This window comes from Empidonax traillii, unplaced genomic scaffold (assembly GCF_003031625.1).
Source record: "Empidonax traillii isolate 1590-97213 ecotype Southwest subspecies unplaced genomic scaffold, ASM303162v1 scaffold17:size2698205, whole genome shotgun sequence".
NCBI lineage: Eukaryota > Metazoa > Chordata > Aves > Passeriformes > Tyrannidae > Empidonax > Empidonax traillii.
In genome coordinates, this window is record NW_020955210.1 from 1,025,639 (window position 1) to 1,044,667 (window position 19,029).

The window sequence follows — 19,029 nt, forward strand, 5'->3', positions numbered from 1 at the left end:
AGAAAGAAAATTCAAATATACATCTAATCTGACATTACAGATTTTGTTTAAAATGGAAAACCTTCATAGTACTTCCTTCATGTTACATATACTACATGGATCCATTTTTAATGGGTTTTCTCTAGGACAATGCAGCCCAATTGCAGTAAAGTGCAAGTTTTTCTAAGCTATTAGTCTGTCCTCCTAGGAGTCTACCTTATCCCTGCCACATCCAATTGTTCCAGTCATAAGCCAGTTTAATATGCCAGCTTTTGTATTTGTTTCATGCCATTACAGTGGCATGGAAAAAAAAATAAAAGGGGGAGTGACAGGATTTAGATCTATCACAGGGAAACTGCATTGTTGCCAGAGTCAGAGACGCACAGAACAGACCTTAAGAATCATGGATCAGACTTGAGTTGCTGATAGATAGAAACACAAATTATTTTGTTAGTGACTGTGACATTGTGATTTGATGGACAAAAAAAAATAAAATACTGCCCATCTCTATAATATTCATTCAAAAATGCTACATTTTGTCCCTGCTCATTTTCTGACCTATGGTTCAGTAGCTTCACAAATCAAGCCATATATATAAAATTATAGGAAAGGGATTAAATTGATTTAGTGCAAGACACTTCAATGTTTATCTGAACATAACAAAAAAAACAGAGGAAGATCAAAGACTCTGTACACTTCTCCATAAGGCAGATGGTAGTTTTTTAAATATAAGATCTAAAATATGTTGTTTATTTCTTAAGAGGTAGAAAATATCAAAGTACTAGGAAAAAATTTCTAGCTTAAAACAATCAGTTTGCTTACTTTTTAAAAAGTCTTACTGTTGCAATTTTTAGGTTAATAAAAACAAATGAAGCTATGGAAGCACAGGATTTCGTGCTCTGTATAGATTTCACTTACTGGAAAGAGAGAGAGCTTCTTCATCTACTCAGTGCTCAAGCAGTATATACAATAAACTCCTCCTCTTGCCCTGTTAGGGGCTATAAATTTGAAGTGGAAATTTTTCCCAGTGGAAAATTTTGGCGATTCCTGAATTTCTAGCACTCTACTTAACCTGGTACAATTTATGTATAAGGCAGTATAATCACCCATGCAAGCTCAGAACCACCTCTTCCATAATACTAAGAAGAAAGTTATTAGAAACAAAAGCTTATTTAAATCTTTTCTACAGGCAGCAAAAGACCATACTCAGATTCCAGCACCAGCTGGTAATCTTGTCTTAGCAATTTATACCTGCCCAGAGACAGCTGAACTACTTATTGCACTGTGGAAGCCAACCTACAGTTTGAGTTACTAAGGCTTGCACTCTGATTTCTCAGCACAGCTAGGAGATGCTGATGCTACTGCCTCCAATGCAATTTAATAAGGCATAAGTTAACTCAGAACTGATGTTATTACACGTTGAAAAAGTAGTGTAAAAGCTCCTCTTTTCCCTCTCACCGTTTACATTCAGTACTATTTATTAAATATTTTATAAAAAGAAGTTAGGATATTTATACATTCAAACAATCATTGCAATAGTCAAATAAAGGAAACAAATTAATTATGAGATTCTAACTTAAGCACAATTCTGGAGATATGAACATTTGCACACATGCACACACCTCGCACATATATGTGTGTGTGCATATATATAATGGCCAGTCTCTTCGCGAACGAAGAACCGGGGAAGGTCTTTCCACCTTCCAGCCTGCGCATTGGATTTTTTAGGTGAGACACAGTGTGCGCGGAACTGAGCCCACCCTTTAATCCTGAGGTTCATCTGCCGGGGCCAAGCACGCTTGGACAGTGGCAGTGAGGTCCTCAGGACGTAGATGGATTGCCTTATGGGCTAACGAGCTCCATCTGCCCGGGGAGGGGCCCCGACCGGGAATCGAACCCGGGTCTCTGCAGTGACAGTGCAGTGTGTTTTCCTCTACACCACCGGGGGCTCCCAGTGCATATATATATATGTGTATATATAGGTATATATAGTTATATTTTACATATGTGTCTTTTGAATCAGATCCAAGAATACAGCACAGAATATCTTCACTTAGCTCCTCTTTCACCAGAGGACAGGATTGTCCAGTTTGGAAAAACCAGGTTCTTTTCTAAGGTCCATGTAGGTTCCATTGCTCACCCAGGAGTCATCACTGGATTTCCTGTCAAAGGTTAAACAAATGTCTTAAAAGTAAAGCTTATATTTTCCATATATATGCTGTGTAATGCAGTGTACTGTTATGCACAGATACCCAATCCAGCCCATGAACCACGTGTGGTGCAACTCATTAGAGCCTGCAAACAAGCCAATATAGCATGGAGAGTTGAAGAGGTGTGTCTGCACTGGGCCGTAGAGATGCATCTCAATAACCCACTATTCAGTTTCACTGTCACGTGCCTGTGCTTGGTACTTAAAACTACAGCCCAGGTTTATTTCATGGTCTCAAAAGCAGCTTTGAGGGGAAACTTGGCTTTTACCTGTCCAAAGATGGCTCACCGTGTTTACTGCGTAAAGAGAGCCTATAGCTCTCAGTCAAGAGCCAAGAAATCAGTCTGCTTTTAATCTAGAGCACAAAATATTTGGCACAACAGCTAATTATTCTTTTAAGCAAATCAAGGCTTGTGATTTGTGACAGAGAGAAATCACTATTGAAAAGCCAAATGCATTAATTCATATCTGCTCTAATACTTTTGCTGTATAGTAATTAAATCCTTTATTCTGTTATTTAAATCTACAGCACAAAACTCAGTTTTCAAATCCTCATTGTAATGATTCAAATCCTGATCCTTATTCACAATTCTCATTGTGAATATACAATCACAAAGTATTAGACTGCCTCTATCCTGCTGGAAGGAATATTTGCTTCTCTTTAGTAGACGTGATTGGCAAATGATGAGTTAGCTCACCAGCTTGTCAGATATGTAGTGGTCTGAACCATTCTCTTTTTGCACCTATTTATACCTATTTTAAACATTTCTGTGTTCCTCAGAAGTACAGAATATATCTATCCAGAAAAAAATAGGATCCCAATCCGTTAACTGTGATACATAGGCCCATACAGCATTCACCTTGGCTCCAACTCTTTCACTGCAGGAGAAAAGAGAAGTTGGAGGGCAAAAGACCACATCCCCACTGGCATTTATTTTTATCTTTCGATGGCTGAAGTCTCCTGTTTAATTAATTTACAACAGGAAGAGATAAAGTGCCCTCTGAATGTTAATTCTCTCCCCTTAAAATAGAGGAAACCTGTTTGAAAACAGCCCTGGAAACGAAAGGCTCCAAATCAAATTCAAATGTAGACTAAGTATCAATTGCCATCAAGGCAAAAAAAAATAGAAAGAAATTCAGGGATGAGCTAATGAGAAAGTAATATATAATTCTGAGTTTTAACTAAGTCTGGAGTATGCCACATCACCAAAGTACAAAAAATTAGTATCTAGAAGAAACGTGGAAAACACTGAAGCCTGCTCCATGATAATTCACAATCAGATCTATAATTAGGAATTTCGATAAATGATAACACATGCTAAATATTATATAGTACCTGAAAAATCTAGGCTGATGCTCTAGATTGTTTTCTTCTAGCACCTTCCGTCGTACTCTCTGTAGCTGCTCGATCCTCTGCTTTTGTATTTCAGCTCCTTCAATATTCCCTTCTTCTAGAAACCTGTAGCAGCAGCAATACAAGATACAGTTGGTGCTCCTGCTCCCCGTCTTACAGCAGGTGGTTCACAATGTTTGAGAGGTAAACAGCTACATCTGCAGACAACTGCACTATCAAAAAGCACTTTAAGAAAACTAACTCAAAATAGTCTGAGTTTAGGTGAAAGTGAGTGCACGGAAGATTAAGAACAATTTAGGGAAGATATTTAAGAATATTTAAGAGTTCAAGCTTTTTACCTTTGGTCTGGTCTAAAACGTGTATCAGTGGATGGGAGTAATGACTTAGTTTGCGGGTCCAACTCATTTAACTCCAATGCAAATTGAGTAAATCCATACCACTGTTCATAATCTTTAGGCATTGGATCTACAGAAGAAAAGAGTACATTCAGAATTCCAAGTAAATGTTATTATCTTTAGAATGAATATTCCAAGCTCCCTTCAGTCATTTGTTTATCCTTGATCCCCAATCTCAGTTCTGAGGAAACAAGAGGTTTTTAATAATGTAACAAAAGAGAACATCGCCCTTGACAATTGCACTGCAAAAAGACAGATTTCTGTTTCCTCAGCTGAATCAGAGCACAGCTGTGATGAAGGCCATGCTATTATAATAGTGCTTTTTCAAACTACAGTAGACAAAACCCCAAAAGTTTGGGAGGAGTTTAATTATGGCTGTCATTACAGAACTGAGCTTTGTGGGCTATCCTCCAATGTTTAACACATGAAATACATGACACTTCTTTACACAAGCAGTGGAGAGGTTTGTTCCTTTTTTTTTTAAATTTCTCTCCTGTTAGAGTCCTCAATACCCACTTAATGCCCAAATAGGAAAATGAGAGAGAATGGAGAAAATGCAGGAAGACATGGGATTAAGTTCTCCATCTTATTTAAATGATATATTCTTCTAGTGTAAATTTTAAATGCTTGACAAAAATCTAATATTCTACAGAGAAATGAAAAGAAATTGAGGCTTAGCAAAGAAATGAAAACAGTAAGCTTCTCAAGCAGATCTCAGTTCCTGTACAACAGCCATTCTTATCACTAACTTGCTCTCCATATGCAGTTTGAAGATGAAGTTGTCCCACAGTATAAACTTTCATGCCACTTCCCAAAGAGTCGATGCACAACTTTCCCGCCTTTATCCATGACACTGCCTTCAATCTCATGTGCATTTGGATTCCAGTACTTTGCCTAGAATTAAAAGGAACAAGGGGAAGAAAGGTACGTAAGAGCTCAAGTGTGGGTCATTTTGCCATGCCAGTAGCACCATGCTGTAGAGCCGTTTTCTGAAATGAAAACAATTTAGGTGTGCATTACAACATCATATGCAAACAACTGCTCTCAGCACTATTAATCAGCTTATTGAAATACTAATGTTGAGAATCATATTTATTTGGTTTGACTTTTTTAGGGACAGTACCAGGTGAAGCATAGCTGACCTTGAATTTTGCCCAGTGACAGTTGACTTGGTTCTCTACATCTTCCCCAAATTTGTAGAAGAGGAAGAGAAGGAACTGATACGTTAATCTCCCGTTTAGACAATTTACAATATGAAAAGTGTGAGATTTGCAGGCTCTCTGTCTTTAAAATTTGAACTCTAAACATCTAATGCAGTTCTGAAACTACATTACAGTATTTTCAAATAAATATTTGAAAAAAATAATCACACTAATGCTTCTTAGAAAGCACTAGGTATTCAGGAAAACAAATAAGAAAAGAAAACTTTCCTCCTGGTGCTGAGCACCATGCTGCATAGGTACACTGCAGTAATTCCTTGTATCTGTATGGTCTGTTCTGTGTAAAGCACAGCCTTTCTCCAGCAATCAGACACAGAAATTGCAGTTTAAGGGAAGTCTCCTAGCATGCTTTGCAAAACTATTCCTCAGGTTACAAATTTTAGCATCGCTTTGTATTTTCCTTGATTTTCTTTACTAAGAAGAAGAAGACATCTATTGCCGAAAACCAAATTTGATTTCAGTTCTAAGGACAGTTCCTGTAGAAGTCATATCTTGAGGCCTTGTAGTGAAGAAAAAGCTTTCAGTAACACCACAACCTCTTATTTAAGCTCCTCTGAGTACCTACAAAGGGCTAGGGAAGAGCATTGGATGAAGCAACCTGCACAAGCACTGGTCCTACAGTTGTTGAATGAACACAACCACAGCACATGCCATTGGGTTATAGCAGGAGGCATGTGGTAAACCACTGTCAGTAGACATCTTGGGCCTATGTCTCCCATCAAACTGAGAGTAAGTTTTCCATGATATTTCTTCCTTTCCTTTCTCCATACTTTGCCCCAACACCAGTGGAATCACCTAAGAAAGCTGTTGTTTCTCTTTCTTGTCTGGCTCTGCCTAGTAAGTGGCAATTCCTTCAGAGTTAAAGTTTCTCAGAATCACAATTTACAGCTTGTAAACAGTAATACTGAGCTTCATCAGAGAGCATATCCACCCACTGCTGTGTCTGTTAGAAAAGACATCATTGCTATGATTACCTTTATGAAAGTCAGTTTGCAGTGGCAAGTGTCATCATTAAGATTTTTGATGATAATCTCTCCATAATGTTCAATCCATCTTTGCCCACTCAAGATGTTATGGATGCAAGATGTCACCTTGTTCCATGCAAAATGGTCTTTAAAACTGTAAGGAAAAATACACACAAGAAAAATCACGTGCCATGTTCAAATGAGTTCATAAACTTGTGAAAATATTTGCAGAGAACTTGATCAAAGGAACTCAAAATACTTTTTTTTTTTCCTAGAATGCCTCATCTTCTTGTCACACACCTTCTCAAAACAGACTCTATGACAGCAATCCTGTCTCCCACAAACTTTATAAAGCATCAAGGAGAGGAAAGCCTCATGAAGACATATATTCTACAATTTGTTCTGTGTATGAATAGCCAAGTCACTACTGGTAAGGTAAAGGATAAACTTAGAAAGCACCAGTTTCCCCATAGCAACTGCTTCACACACATTCCATGGAGATGTTGGAATCTGTCCTTACCTCCTATTCATCCCTTGCTTTCACTTAGTACTTTGTAAGAGCACACACACAGAGACAGCTTTTACAGACCAGCAGATGTGTGACCAATTTACCCCACAGTAACTGGTTTTTCTGCCCCTACCTATGCAGGTCACATGCTCTATCACAAATTATAAAAAACTGTAATTGCTCCAAAATTATCCTTAATAATACTGATGCTTCATTTTCCCTATAGCCTTAGCATCTTTTTTGTACCCAATTCTATATCAAATACACAGAGATAAGAAACCAGCACATGGAGATCACATATAAATCAGATGGTTTTCCAGTTCATCAGTCCATTATGAGTCCTAATATTGGTTATCTTGCCTCTGAACCCTCAGTCACATCCTAAAAACCTTTCATTTCCCAACTTAGCTGCTATGAACATAACATGGTTTATACATTACCTTTTGGATAACATCTTATGATATCACAGTTTTATCCACATAAAAGAAAAATGCATGCTTAGTCAGTTTAATGCGTGCTAGGTTCTTGAACTCTTTTTCTTTTTTTTTTTTTTTCAATTGGCAAAATAATTCATTTTGTACTCTCTCTTTGGAAAACAGATTTAATTGGAACATTACTCAACCTTTAGGTCTCTGGTTCTGCAAACATGATGGATATAGGCCAAATTTTAAGGGATTTTAATTGTTGCTCAATAATGGGCACTCTGACAAGCCAGTATAGGAATGTTACAGATTTTTATTTAAAAAACAAAACAAAACAAAACCCCACCTATACTCAACACCTAACTACAGTGGCTGCATACTTCCTTCCAGATATGTAACTGGTTCTACATATCACCTACAATAATTATTTCTGCAGTGGTGAGGGCTGTCGACCTCACCTACAGCCCAGGACCCCACATTGTCAGGTTCCATACAAATATAGGTACAAATGACAGAAACAACAACATCCTTTCCTCCAAACCCATATTCAAGCAAAATAATTTGTAGCTTCCTCTACCATGCACTTTTCCCCTGTTACTTTAAAATGCATAAAGGTTGAAATTCAACTGAAGTATGAAAATACCAACTTTTATTTTTTCAAGGTACACAGGAGTGATTTTTTTTCAATATTTGCTATAACCTTTGGAAGAGTTGGTGCTTCTGATTTAAAGTTCTGGTTTTGGTTTGGCGGGGTTCTTCTTCCTTTTTTTTCCACCTTTTCTTTTTGAATTAAATCATAGTCACCAGTCCTTCTAAAGGTCTAACAAAGCACAGCATAGCTTGTTCTCATCTGTATAAATGTGGCTTCAGTGCGTGCAAGCACATCTGTGCCTGTGTGTGAAGAGCAATGCACAATTGCCACACTTACGCTGGAAGAGTCACGTGTGTTGTACCAACTGGAACAATTTCCATGGACTTTCCCCAGAATTTGTTTTTCCATCTTACATCTGAAACAGGAAGAAAAAGAAAAAAAAAAAAGATAGATTTAGTCATAGGCATGGATGAATCAGTCTGTTCCTGAGTTCTAGTTTATTTTCAAGAAATTCAAAATAACAAAGTGCAACATGAGTGCTCAAAGAACGCTGTGGACCTTCGAACATTGGTTGTTGGTTTTTTTGGTTATTTGCTTGTTTTGTTTGATTTTCATTACATTATTATTAAAATAGCAAAGTAACAGATGTTCAAAGTCCTCTCTCAAAAACTTTTTCAAAAGAAAGGAATTTGAAAAGCTATAGGCAGCATATACTTGTCTACAATTCAGTTGCTATTGAATGCAGACATTTTCAAAAACAAAAGCAGAATTTCAAATAAAAAAGTATAACAAGAACATCCACAGTGAAGAGGTCAAAGAATGTTTCAAAAGGCACAAAGTTACAGAGGGATTTAGTCTAACTTCCTCTGTAAGTTCAACTGGCCTTTTAAAATCTTGACTGAATCACAGAAAGACATGTCCAAGTCTTACATAATTTCTTAAGAAAAAGAATACTCAATGCAATTTTAATCAAATTTATTGAGCAAAAACACCTGGAAGAGTGTTTTTGAAGCATGGCAAAAGTGGTTTAGAGTTAAATTAGGCTAGATAATCAGATAGCAACTTCCATAATAACTCCAGAGCTCAGGGGAATAGTACCTTTCCTATATTAGACACCAATAACTCCATTTCCTACACAATCTGAAAAAGGGGAAAATTCAACTCTAGTCTCAAAAAGATGTTAGTTCTAGCACAAGGAAAACAAAACACTGATTCCCATGCAATTTTGAGGGAAAGCTGTTGGGCTGGGTGTGAGATGCTCAAACCACAGTTAGAAGATTATGTATCTCCCGAGTATATATGTACAGGTGATGACTAAGCCACACCAAGCTGACTACCCTTGCAAAGACTGGAATGGGACATAAGGCAGAATGGAAAAAAGAAAGATCCTTTTCTTAACAGTTGAGAGAAGGACCTTTTGGGGTTTTTTCCGTTTTGAAGTTTGATGCTCAGTCAGCATCTTCAGTGACAGCAATCCTGTTGTGATTCCTACACAGCCCTATAACAGGTCCAACACTACCTGGAGTGTGATGTTGTTGACCTGAATTCTGTACTAGCTTCCTCTCTTCCTCAGTGGGATGGAAGAGAGGAAGGACAAAGCAGCAAACCCTGCTGAGTTTACAGTTTAAACGCATTACCAGCCTGTTTCACATTCTACGTTCTCACAGATGGCAAAGCTGTCCCACAGTGATCAGTATGTGGGAAACATCTTGGGAACCAGTGTGCAACTCGATCATGCAAGAATTTTAGGATAGCAAAGAAAAGCAAAGTGTTCTTTCAAAGATATGCTCAGACTAATTCAGGCACAGGCGCTGTAATAGCTGGAACTTTCTTCATTTCCGTTGCTCATGTGTCCACACTGCTTTGCAGAGTGTGCTTCACAAGTCATGAAAAGCTACTTCCAAAATATCTGTCCCTGTCAGAACCCAGTCTTCTAGTTCACTAGAAATGATCAAGAGATTTAATGATGTTGAAACACATGAACTAAGGTCTGTTTCTGGTGGGATGACAGCACTACTCTGGCAATGTTGCTGAGTACTGTCTCCTGTTCAGTTGAGAAGGTAATAGAGCAAGTGAAAAAGATCTTTGCACACTGAAAGAACTGAACTCACTGACACGCTGCCTTTATGATTAACTTGATGTTAATCTTTCTACACATAAGTTAATATAACCCCATTACAAGAGGTCACAGCATTTAAAAATTGCCTTTGCTACGGAAAAAAAGCCACTGTCTTGACCTCCCATAAGCTTAGCTAACCCCATTCAAAAACACAACAAACAAGAAAACCTACACCCTACCACACCCTGATCGATTCTCCAGTGCTCATCAAGACCAAATCTCAGACTCTTTCTCATTAAAAAGATTCTCAGCTCTCCTTATTACAGCAGACCTTTGTTCTCTAAATGGAAGTATTAAAATATTTGAGTGGTAACAGTTGTCAAGATATGTTAAACAAATTAGTCTCATCTATTTTTATTAAGAAAGGCTGCTATCTAGTCTTATTTATACAGTCTTCAGTTACTGAATAAATTTTTGGTCATCTTAGCTTTTTGGCTAACAACAAAAGGATTCTTGTGTCCCTGCATTTGCTTACAAAGCAAAGAATTACATGGAATAATAAAACTCAGGCTAATGGGTTCCAATTTCTGTTCACTATAGCTACATCTGTAATAACTATAATTAAGTCAGCAGAGTCGATCATAAAAAAAAAAGATTTTAATATGGCTACACCGTGAATTGACAAACCTCTGGGTGAAGGATTTTAACTGAGTTAAAAGGCGTAGTTATGTTTTGTGCACACTCCAAAATTATCTAACCACACAGGTACTATTACTGGCTGACATCTTCACCATCATTACACAGCAAACAAAGCTCCAATACACGTCTTTTGAAACAATCTTAGAAGTTAAATAGCACAAAGTCTTACATACTATAATAATGGCAGCATGTAAATGTATTTTCCCTTGCTGTTAAGCCCATTTTTGAAAACTATTTTCAGAACAGGTTTACAAGATTTGCCAAGGTTCAGAATTTATCTTGTAGTTTTTTTCATGCTGTCTTCTAGATTGTTTGTTTTATAAATAGCTTGAGGTACAACTCTTCTTTACTAAAAAAACAACCCCCCCCCAAAAAAACCCCTGATTTTTAAGAACTACAGACATTTTTACATTAAAAGAATAATCAATGTTATATATAAAAAACCAAACCAAAACACCTTGAACTTTTTTATAACAGCAGAAAATCCAAGTACAAAGCATGTAAGTAAGTACAGGTTAGCATTTCTTAATGCTATTCTAATACAGTTAAAGAAGAAATTTCAACTTTTCCTAATTTCTGGATATTTCGTGTTAGACATACAATCAAAGTATTATGAACACTGTAAAAGTAAATGAGAGACTGAAGAGTTACCTTGCCAAAAAGCAAAATTCACAGATTCAGCATGGCACGCAGAAATAGGTGGATGGTGACTGACCTAACAAGACATAAAAGGGGGGGGTGGGGGTGGAGAAAGATGAACATATTTACACTTGAACTCTCATTTTGGTTTGTGTTCTGTTTTCTTTCCCCCTTCATTCCCATACGGCATTTACAATTTGAAGATTCACTTTCCCTTTGCAGCTGTGCCCTGCAGGGGGAGGCAGTGAGATTAATAAGGTACCAAGGCCTAAGAAGTCTTGAAAGAAATGGGAAGCACTTATTTTAAAGGTCTGTGAATTTTGTTTGAATGAAAATCTAGCTATATATTTCGTACATTGTTTGTAAGTTCATAATTAAAGTTACCCTTAGGACCTCTTAATAGATTAAGCCGCACTTTGAGCACACAGACAAAAATTAAAAGGAACAAACAAACAAAAAACCCGTACACAAGCAAGGGCCTAAAGCTTCTGTGCAACCAGTAAGTAACCACAAACCCCTGACTATGAGGGAGGAGACAGTGATCAGCATCTCTGAGGGGGGCACAGGTGGAGAAATCAAGCCAAGAAATTCCATCCAGCAACCCCTTCCAGTGCAGTAGTGACACCCCAGGTGTTTCTGCTGTGAAACTCTAACCATGTACACTGCATTTCATCAGCTTTGGGGGATAGCTGTACATGAATTAGGGCAACTACCATAAGAGCAAAGCAAGGACTGAGAGTAAACAAACAAATACACAATGCAGACTATTCAAATGCAATAGTAAATAAAAAAACTGCACAAAGTGAAAGCAGCTACTACTCCTTGCCTTAGAATTGTCCCCTCTGGGTGAGCACTAACAACAGATCAGGACCAGCTCTTTGATGCCTACAGTGCTTTGGGCAACTTTATTTTCAAGTCAAATTGTTATTTCCCACTATGACTTTAATTTCTTAACCACCTGCATGGCTCAAATGCAGTTTTACTTTCTTCTTTGTTACTCATTTTGCAAATCTGTTATTGAGCATTTTTTCCACAGGCTTCCAGTTATTTACTGAAATCCTCTACTTGGTTTAAAAAGAAAGATAAAAGTACTAATTACTCTCAGCTATGGCCTAATCCACCAAGACCATCACTCACATACTGTACCTAGATTAACCCTAGATGTCACTATAATACATGGGTTAAACTTGGCTCTCACTTAAACTGTTATAATTCCAGAGTAAGGTCATGGTGCTAGGAGGAGTTATTCTAAACTCACTCTAGTAACAGATCAGAATCTTTGTTATTTTATACATTTTGCCTATTCTATGGATTACATACTATCTGCACTAAAAAGTTACCTAGAGTAAGCATCAAAATACTTGCACAAGCAAAAGCAACTGCTCCTGATGCAAAGAGAAATATTTAATACTTGCAGGCTGCAGGAAATTTATTTCCTCCCTTTCTAATATTTATCCACTGCATACTTTTACAGTAACTTTACCACTCTATAAACTCATGTCACTTATTTCACCAATTAGAAAATACAGCCCAAGCCCCCTCATGTATTAAAAATCCTGCTTAAAAGTAGCCTTTGTACTGATTTATCCAAAATTCAGGTGAAAAATTTCTTCTTTTAATTCAGTGCAACATTAAGCTTAGTGTCAACCATTTTCACCTCTTTGTTACTCCAATTTGATGTTACACTGGTAACTGCAGTGCTATACATATAAGCTTACTATCGAGGTAGCACAGTGAAGAACCAGATACATTGCTTGAACTTAACATTTGATTCATGCTTTGAATGTTTTACTTTTTGTTGGGTTTTTTTTCCCACTCCTTATTATTGCTCTTGCCTGTGGCATTTCCCTAGACCAAGGAAACATCACATAGCATTCCTTTTTGTCGGCTCTACAACATACTGTGCAAAATGTTGTACCCTCAGAGGTGGTCAAAAATACTTTTCCTTTCATAAAGGAAGCCTCTTAGAAGTCTTTGATCAAATTTCTGGGTTGTACGCTTCTGCACACTGCACTTTTTTTGTTATGTCTAGACAGAATTAGACACCTTTCAGTCATTCTTACTTTGCCAGGCACCAGATATTTAAGTTTTATACCTCTTTAACATATTTTTCAAGCTTAGCAATTTTGGTAACTTGGCTGGTTTAAATTTAATATTTTTCATCCATACCTAATAATTATTCTCCTACTGAGGAATTGTCTTCATAAACACTCAGAGCATGATGGGCTGTATACATCTTTCACCTACTCAGCTGTGGCACCAGATGTGAAAGGCTTAGCCTAAAAAGTCCTTGTACAGGAAGCAGAAATATTTATGGTGCCATAGAAAATACTTGTGGTGGATCGACTCACACAAGGGATATATTTGTTATAAAAGATGACATTAAATAGCTGAAGATACAGTATTTTAAATGATCACACACAAAAGAAAATGGCAAGAATGTAAATGCTTGTTGCAGTCCTGATCAGATTTCTGCATGGGGAATTGCACTCTACTTAACCAAGTTATCTAGTTACTGCAGCAGGCAGCCTGCCAGCCTTTGCCTCTTGAGTGTCAGCTGTTGGTTGTCACGTTCCATGCTGGACTTAGCAGCCTTTCCTCAAAGAAACAATTTCGTTCATTTATAACTCAGCAACATCCCTTGATTTTCGCTGGGCTCAGGTTATGTAAAGTAATTTTGTATTTTGCCATTAATTCCAGAGGATTCCAGGAAAACATTTAGAATGATGCAATGTATCAAGCAGCAATTCTAGGGGTTGCAGCATACAATACCTGTTCTGCAAAGAACTGGAAACCCTTATCTTCACGAATACATTCATAGGTTTCTCCAAGCACAGGATTAAATGGCTTACTTCCAGCTCGGTAGTAACTGGATGCATATGCAGAGACTGCAAATGCAGCTATATACACCTGGGAAGAACATATTTTGGATTTTGATTAAATAATTTATGACAGACATGAGAAAAAAAAAGTTATCCTGACATTAGATTCTGTATTTTTTCCCATCATTTGCAAACTACAGGGGTGCATGCCTCCTGCAAGTTAAGCCCTAGTTCACACATTAGAGAATTATTCAGTTTTCAGAGAGTCATTCAACAGTCCAGGAATGGAATTACTGGGGTCAGACACTGCAAATCTCATCATCTGAAAAAAGCATTTCCGAAAAGTGTTTGAAACAGCTTAGCGTTCTGCAACACAGCTGAAAGCAGTAACCTCTGAAAATCACTGTTAGATTTTGTATAATAACTGACTTTTATAGTTACGGTCTGTGATCCCATAGATCTAGCAGCTATCCTTTATCTAAACATGGCACAGGAAGCACTGGATGAGTTTTCATCAAGTTTGCTATTTCTAAGGCAGTTTTAAATTATCTTTTATCTACTGTGTGCTATGACTTAATCATGAAACTGTTCTTGAATACGACTGAGACGCAGGTAACCCAAATTTTTGCTCAAGCAAAACTCCTCCTAAACATGAGGAATTAGAATTTGGGGTTGTTTGATTCAAGTCTTTTTTGTACTGTTTTTCTGCTTTCATTCCCTTTTCCTCATCTTAGGTGTAGATGCTCTCAGAGTTTCAGAAACCGGATCCACTTCAGAAAGAATAGTTTTATGAACTATTGCAATTACTGTGCAACATCTAGAAATAATTTTGCCTCAGGAATTTCTCAAAGGCAAAGATTACTCCTTTCTGACGTAATTTCCAGATGCATGGGAAAAAGCTTCTTTTCACTCCCCTATGAAAAACTACTGTTCATTTCCTTTTCCTGTTAGCATATGTTCTCAAGAGAAAAAAAGCAGCTATGGACTGGAAAACCCCAGTGAACAGCCACAGCCTGGGAACAGACCCTAAATTGTAACCCTTGAGAGTGTCAGAATGACTATTTACATTCATTAATAACCTTATTTTAAGATAAGATATATTGAGTTGAAAAAGCTTAATTCAGTTTATGGGAAAATCTTTATCTTCCTTTTAAGAGAATTGTAGGGAGTTTCTAATCCTTTATTTAAGGGCTTACATATTAAGTAGCTCTTGTACATTTGGAAGCAGAACAACTGAAATGCATTTTTCTCTTGCTCTTTTCAAGTGCAGAATTCAGAGTTCTGCACTGGTAGAAAATACAATAGTACTGCCTGGTTTTGAGATCCTGAACATTTTGGATCAACCCCAAAACTTCAGAAAACCAGTTCATAAAAAATATTGAGCTCATTTAGTTACTAGAGAGATATCACAGTTGTGTAGGGCTGGAAGATCCAGCATCCTCTATGTACAAAGACGCTCTTGAAAAAAGAGAAATTGTAGTTTTCATATTCAAGAGGGAAGTACATTAGTTCAATCCTCTCCTCCCTTTTTGCTGTAAATTTTTAATCTTACAGAGCAAGAGCTGCAAAGCAGAACTAAGCTCCTTTTCTGTTTAAACTTGCAGAACAGCAGGATACTTGAGGAAAGAGAGACTTACTGAAAAGGCAACAGAAATTATGTAGAAGAGTCAAAACAGACACATTTGGACAGTTTGCCTCTCTCAGCTGAGAGAAGCAGAAAAACGCAACCGAACATTTCATTTCTTCTGTTTTTATATTTACGCTATTGCAATTACACTGAATGTTACCAAGTGTCTGGAATAACATATTTACCATCCGCTCAAAGGGGTTCGGTGTGTGCGCTGCTTTATCCAGCAGTTCACTGTACTCCAGCTCCTCGCAGAGACGCTGAAGGGTGTTAAGTGGCTCATTTAATTCAACAGGCATGGCCACTTTGGAGAGATCCTTTCCTATGTTGTTTCTCAGGATATTCCATAGGCTGATGTTACTCGTATTAGGACATGGAGCTGGTAAACATGTTCTCCGTTTAGAATTGCATCCAATTCCACTTTCAGAAATACAGTCTGAAAAGGAAGGAAGTGGCAGAACAAGTCAATTCACATGTACTTAGTTTCTTCCCCTCTGCAAAAGTACATTAAAATGCAACCCTCTTTTCTTCTGTCAAAACTTCCTTCCACCCACAATTCATTCAAGTATTTCACTTGTGGTTTGAAGATAGTCTGTTATAAAAATGACAAAATTTAGAACAGGATTTTATGTATTTTAACTGAGGTAAATGCTAGGTACAAAAGATGAGTAAAAAATTACCTTCCTTCCCCTTAAAGGCTGTAAGAAAAGACTCAGACTTTCCATTGAATTTGAAAGAGTAAATATTATAACCATTTTATTTGTAACAGAGATGGATTCCTACCTGTTTAGGGGATATACAACCTCCTTCCTTGACAGGGCTTCAATTAAATTGACACTTCTCAGAAGGCAAGATGTAACTTACAAATGCAGGGATAATAACAACTCCTACTGATCTTTTCCTACTTTTTTGAATACTCCTACCAGGGAAATTTACTGCACACAAATTTACATACAGACTTTTACACAGTGTTCCTACAGCATTTAATTTTTTTAGTGACGTTAGCTTTGAGATACTCTCATACAGTGATGGAGAAATGATGTGTTTTAAAGGTGGAAAAGCTGAAGCAACTGTGGAGCTACGGATCTGCTAAAGATAAAAAAAAATAAAATACTCAAGAGTCCTTGACATGAATATCTGAAGTCTGTGTTGCTATACCAAAGCCACTGGAACAGGATAAATAGTTCTAAGTGTGCCATGAAATGATTTGTAGCAGGATCTAAATAGAGCTACAAGCTTCTGCAACAGGCACTAGTCTGAAAGTGATTACATTGCTTAGCTGTACATCACTTTCATTTCAGAGAGGAATGTGTTTGCCACTACAAGAACATATTTTATCTTTACATATCCTTAAGAGCACCTAGGAGCTGCTGCCTTAGAATCACTTGCTATTTGGAGACCTTCGGGCACACCCTCAGTCTGTCAACCCCCATCCTTTCCTGGCCTTTCCGCAGACAGCTTTGTCTCAGAGGAATTAAAACCACACAGGGCAGCACATCTCTTCTGTGCTGCACATGCTCAAAGAATCCCTGCCCTTAAAAGCACGATCTCGAAGAGCTGTTCTTCTTTTGTTGTTCCATGGTCATAAGCTGTTCCATGGACATAAGCATGGTGTCAGCAGTGCTTCCAGCAGTGACAGATAACCACAAGGACAAACTTCCCCATGCCTGCTAGCCCACATCTCACATGGATTTTTTCAAGTGTAATCAGCAGCCTCAAAGTTTTGAGAAAGAGGTTTCCATCCTTCCTGCCACTTGCAAACTAGAAATCCTAATAGTCTGTGTGGTTGAATAATTGTAATAAGGACAGGTGAACTGTTTGTAGTCCCTTGCCTGTATCTTTCTTTTTCAATAAATGGGCACTGTGAGTCAAAAAATCTACCTGAAGCAATTATACTGTTGAGAATTAAAAGATTGGCTCCTATACTTCCCTACTGGAAGAATTTATTCAATATAAGAAGAGGTCAAAAAAAAGGATGTTCCCTTCAGATATCCCCTCAGGAATGAGGGGATATCTGAAGAAGGAGGTAAATGCTAAAAATTTATCTATAATTAATAGAGCCCCCAGAAATGGGTTTTGGCTACTGAGTCACTCATTTACATATTCTGCAGTAGCCTGTTAATTGGGGTAAAATGGTGAAAAAAACAGAGTAGAGTAAGAACTAAGATATTCAGATACCAAATTTTCTATACACTGAAGTTTGCACATCCCCCCTTACAGAAAAGCCCCTGCAGTCCTGGTTTGCAAGAGCTGTGACAAATAAACAGCATCAATACTTAAGGAGATTCATGTATCTGACCTCCAGCTAGACTCAATGACTTCTAAGGCCAGACTGGACCATTATCAACATCTGGTCTGACCTTCTACCTTACAGCAGCCAGAGAGGATTTTATCATAATCACACAATTTATGGTGCAGCTAAAGCCCTGTAGAAAAAAGACACCCAGCTTTCTATTAATGGCAGTGGCAGGCTGCCCAAAGCACAGAAATAGCAGGTACCAGAAGCACGAGGAGGTACTGCTGATATGGAAGAGCTGCAGTGACAGCCTTTGTTACAAGAAGATGAACAGTCACACTAGTACAATTTTCTAAGGTCCTGATCATGATATTAAATAAATCTGTATTGTTTCCTATCTTAAACAAACAAACAAACAAACTCTTCATTTTTGAATATTTACAAAATACAACAATTCTCCAGGCATATCAAGCTACCCAGGTTCACAGGGATCTGCAAGTGCTTGGAGATGATCAGCAAACAGTTGCTAGTAAGAAATCACTGTTCAGCATTTTTGAAGATAAAAATACATTGTTAGAATGGGAAGAACATTGTGGTTAGCTGAAAGGAGTTCAAGGCACAAAGCTGATCAGTTTGTTATGACCAATTCTGTCCCTCTTTTTTTGAATCTCTTTCTAATTTGAAAGACAATTAAATTAGCATATGTACTAACAAGACTATCATGATTAAAACGTGCACCAGGCCTGCCAGTGTGCAATTATTCTCACATTCCTTTAAACATGAGTTCTGCTAAAACAACACAATTCTGAATGGGGTTGTTAAATTGCAGTGAAAAAACAGTGTGACAAGAAGAAAATTACTTTTGGAAAAAAATCTGTTAGGCCTTGCTACTTTGAGAAATCCTGTGGCCATGTGAAACTGAGAGGGAGTGGGAGTTGCACAAAAGAAGTGGAGAAAATGGGTGTTTCCCTGCTGATACAGAACCACCATCCTGCTTAATCAACAGTGCCCAGGCCCTGTTAAACAGTTTAGCCAGAATCTACTGTTCAAAACAAATCTGGGCTAAAGAGAAAAAACACAGATCTCAAAACCTATAATATCTAAGTATCGAGTAAGAGAAGAAAAAAAATATCCCAAGCAAACAGAAAGAAAGAAAATTCTCAAAACATGGTGTAAGAAAAAACTGAACTTACCTAAAGTTTGTCTTTCATTCTCCATGTCATTGCTTAGGTTATCTTCTGAGACATTATCACTGATATCACTTACATATGAGTCATCATCTGATACCTGAGTGTGGGGGGAA

The 19,029-nt window shown here is 37.6% G+C and overlaps 1 protein-coding gene across 3 annotated transcripts in view; it reads right to left on the reverse strand.

Moving 5' to 3' along the window:
* Window positions 1-1,939: 1,939 nt before the first annotated feature.
* Window positions 1,940-19,029, reverse strand: part of OSBPL3 (oxysterol binding protein like 3) — an 84,651-nt gene continuing 67,561 nt past the window's right edge. For all 3 annotated transcript variants that reach the window (XM_027896124.1, XM_027896114.1, XM_027896132.1), the window contains exons 15-24: window positions 18,920-19,013; window positions 15,676-15,926; window positions 13,814-13,951; window positions 11,054-11,117; window positions 7,981-8,059; window positions 6,132-6,276; window positions 4,687-4,831; window positions 3,881-4,007; window positions 3,525-3,647; window positions 1,940-2,141 (exon numbers count right to left, since the gene is read on the reverse strand). In XM_027896124.1, the coding sequence (XP_027751925.1) occupies window positions 2,045-2,141; window positions 3,525-3,647; window positions 3,881-4,007; window positions 4,687-4,831; window positions 6,132-6,276; window positions 7,981-8,059; window positions 11,054-11,117; window positions 13,814-13,951; window positions 15,676-15,926; window positions 18,920-19,013 (1,263 nt within the window). In that variant the 3' untranslated portion in view covers window positions 1,940-2,044. The remainder of the gene's footprint in view (window positions 2,142-3,524; window positions 3,648-3,880; window positions 4,008-4,686; window positions 4,832-6,131; window positions 6,277-7,980; window positions 8,060-11,053; window positions 11,118-13,813; window positions 13,952-15,675; window positions 15,927-18,919; window positions 19,014-19,029) is intronic.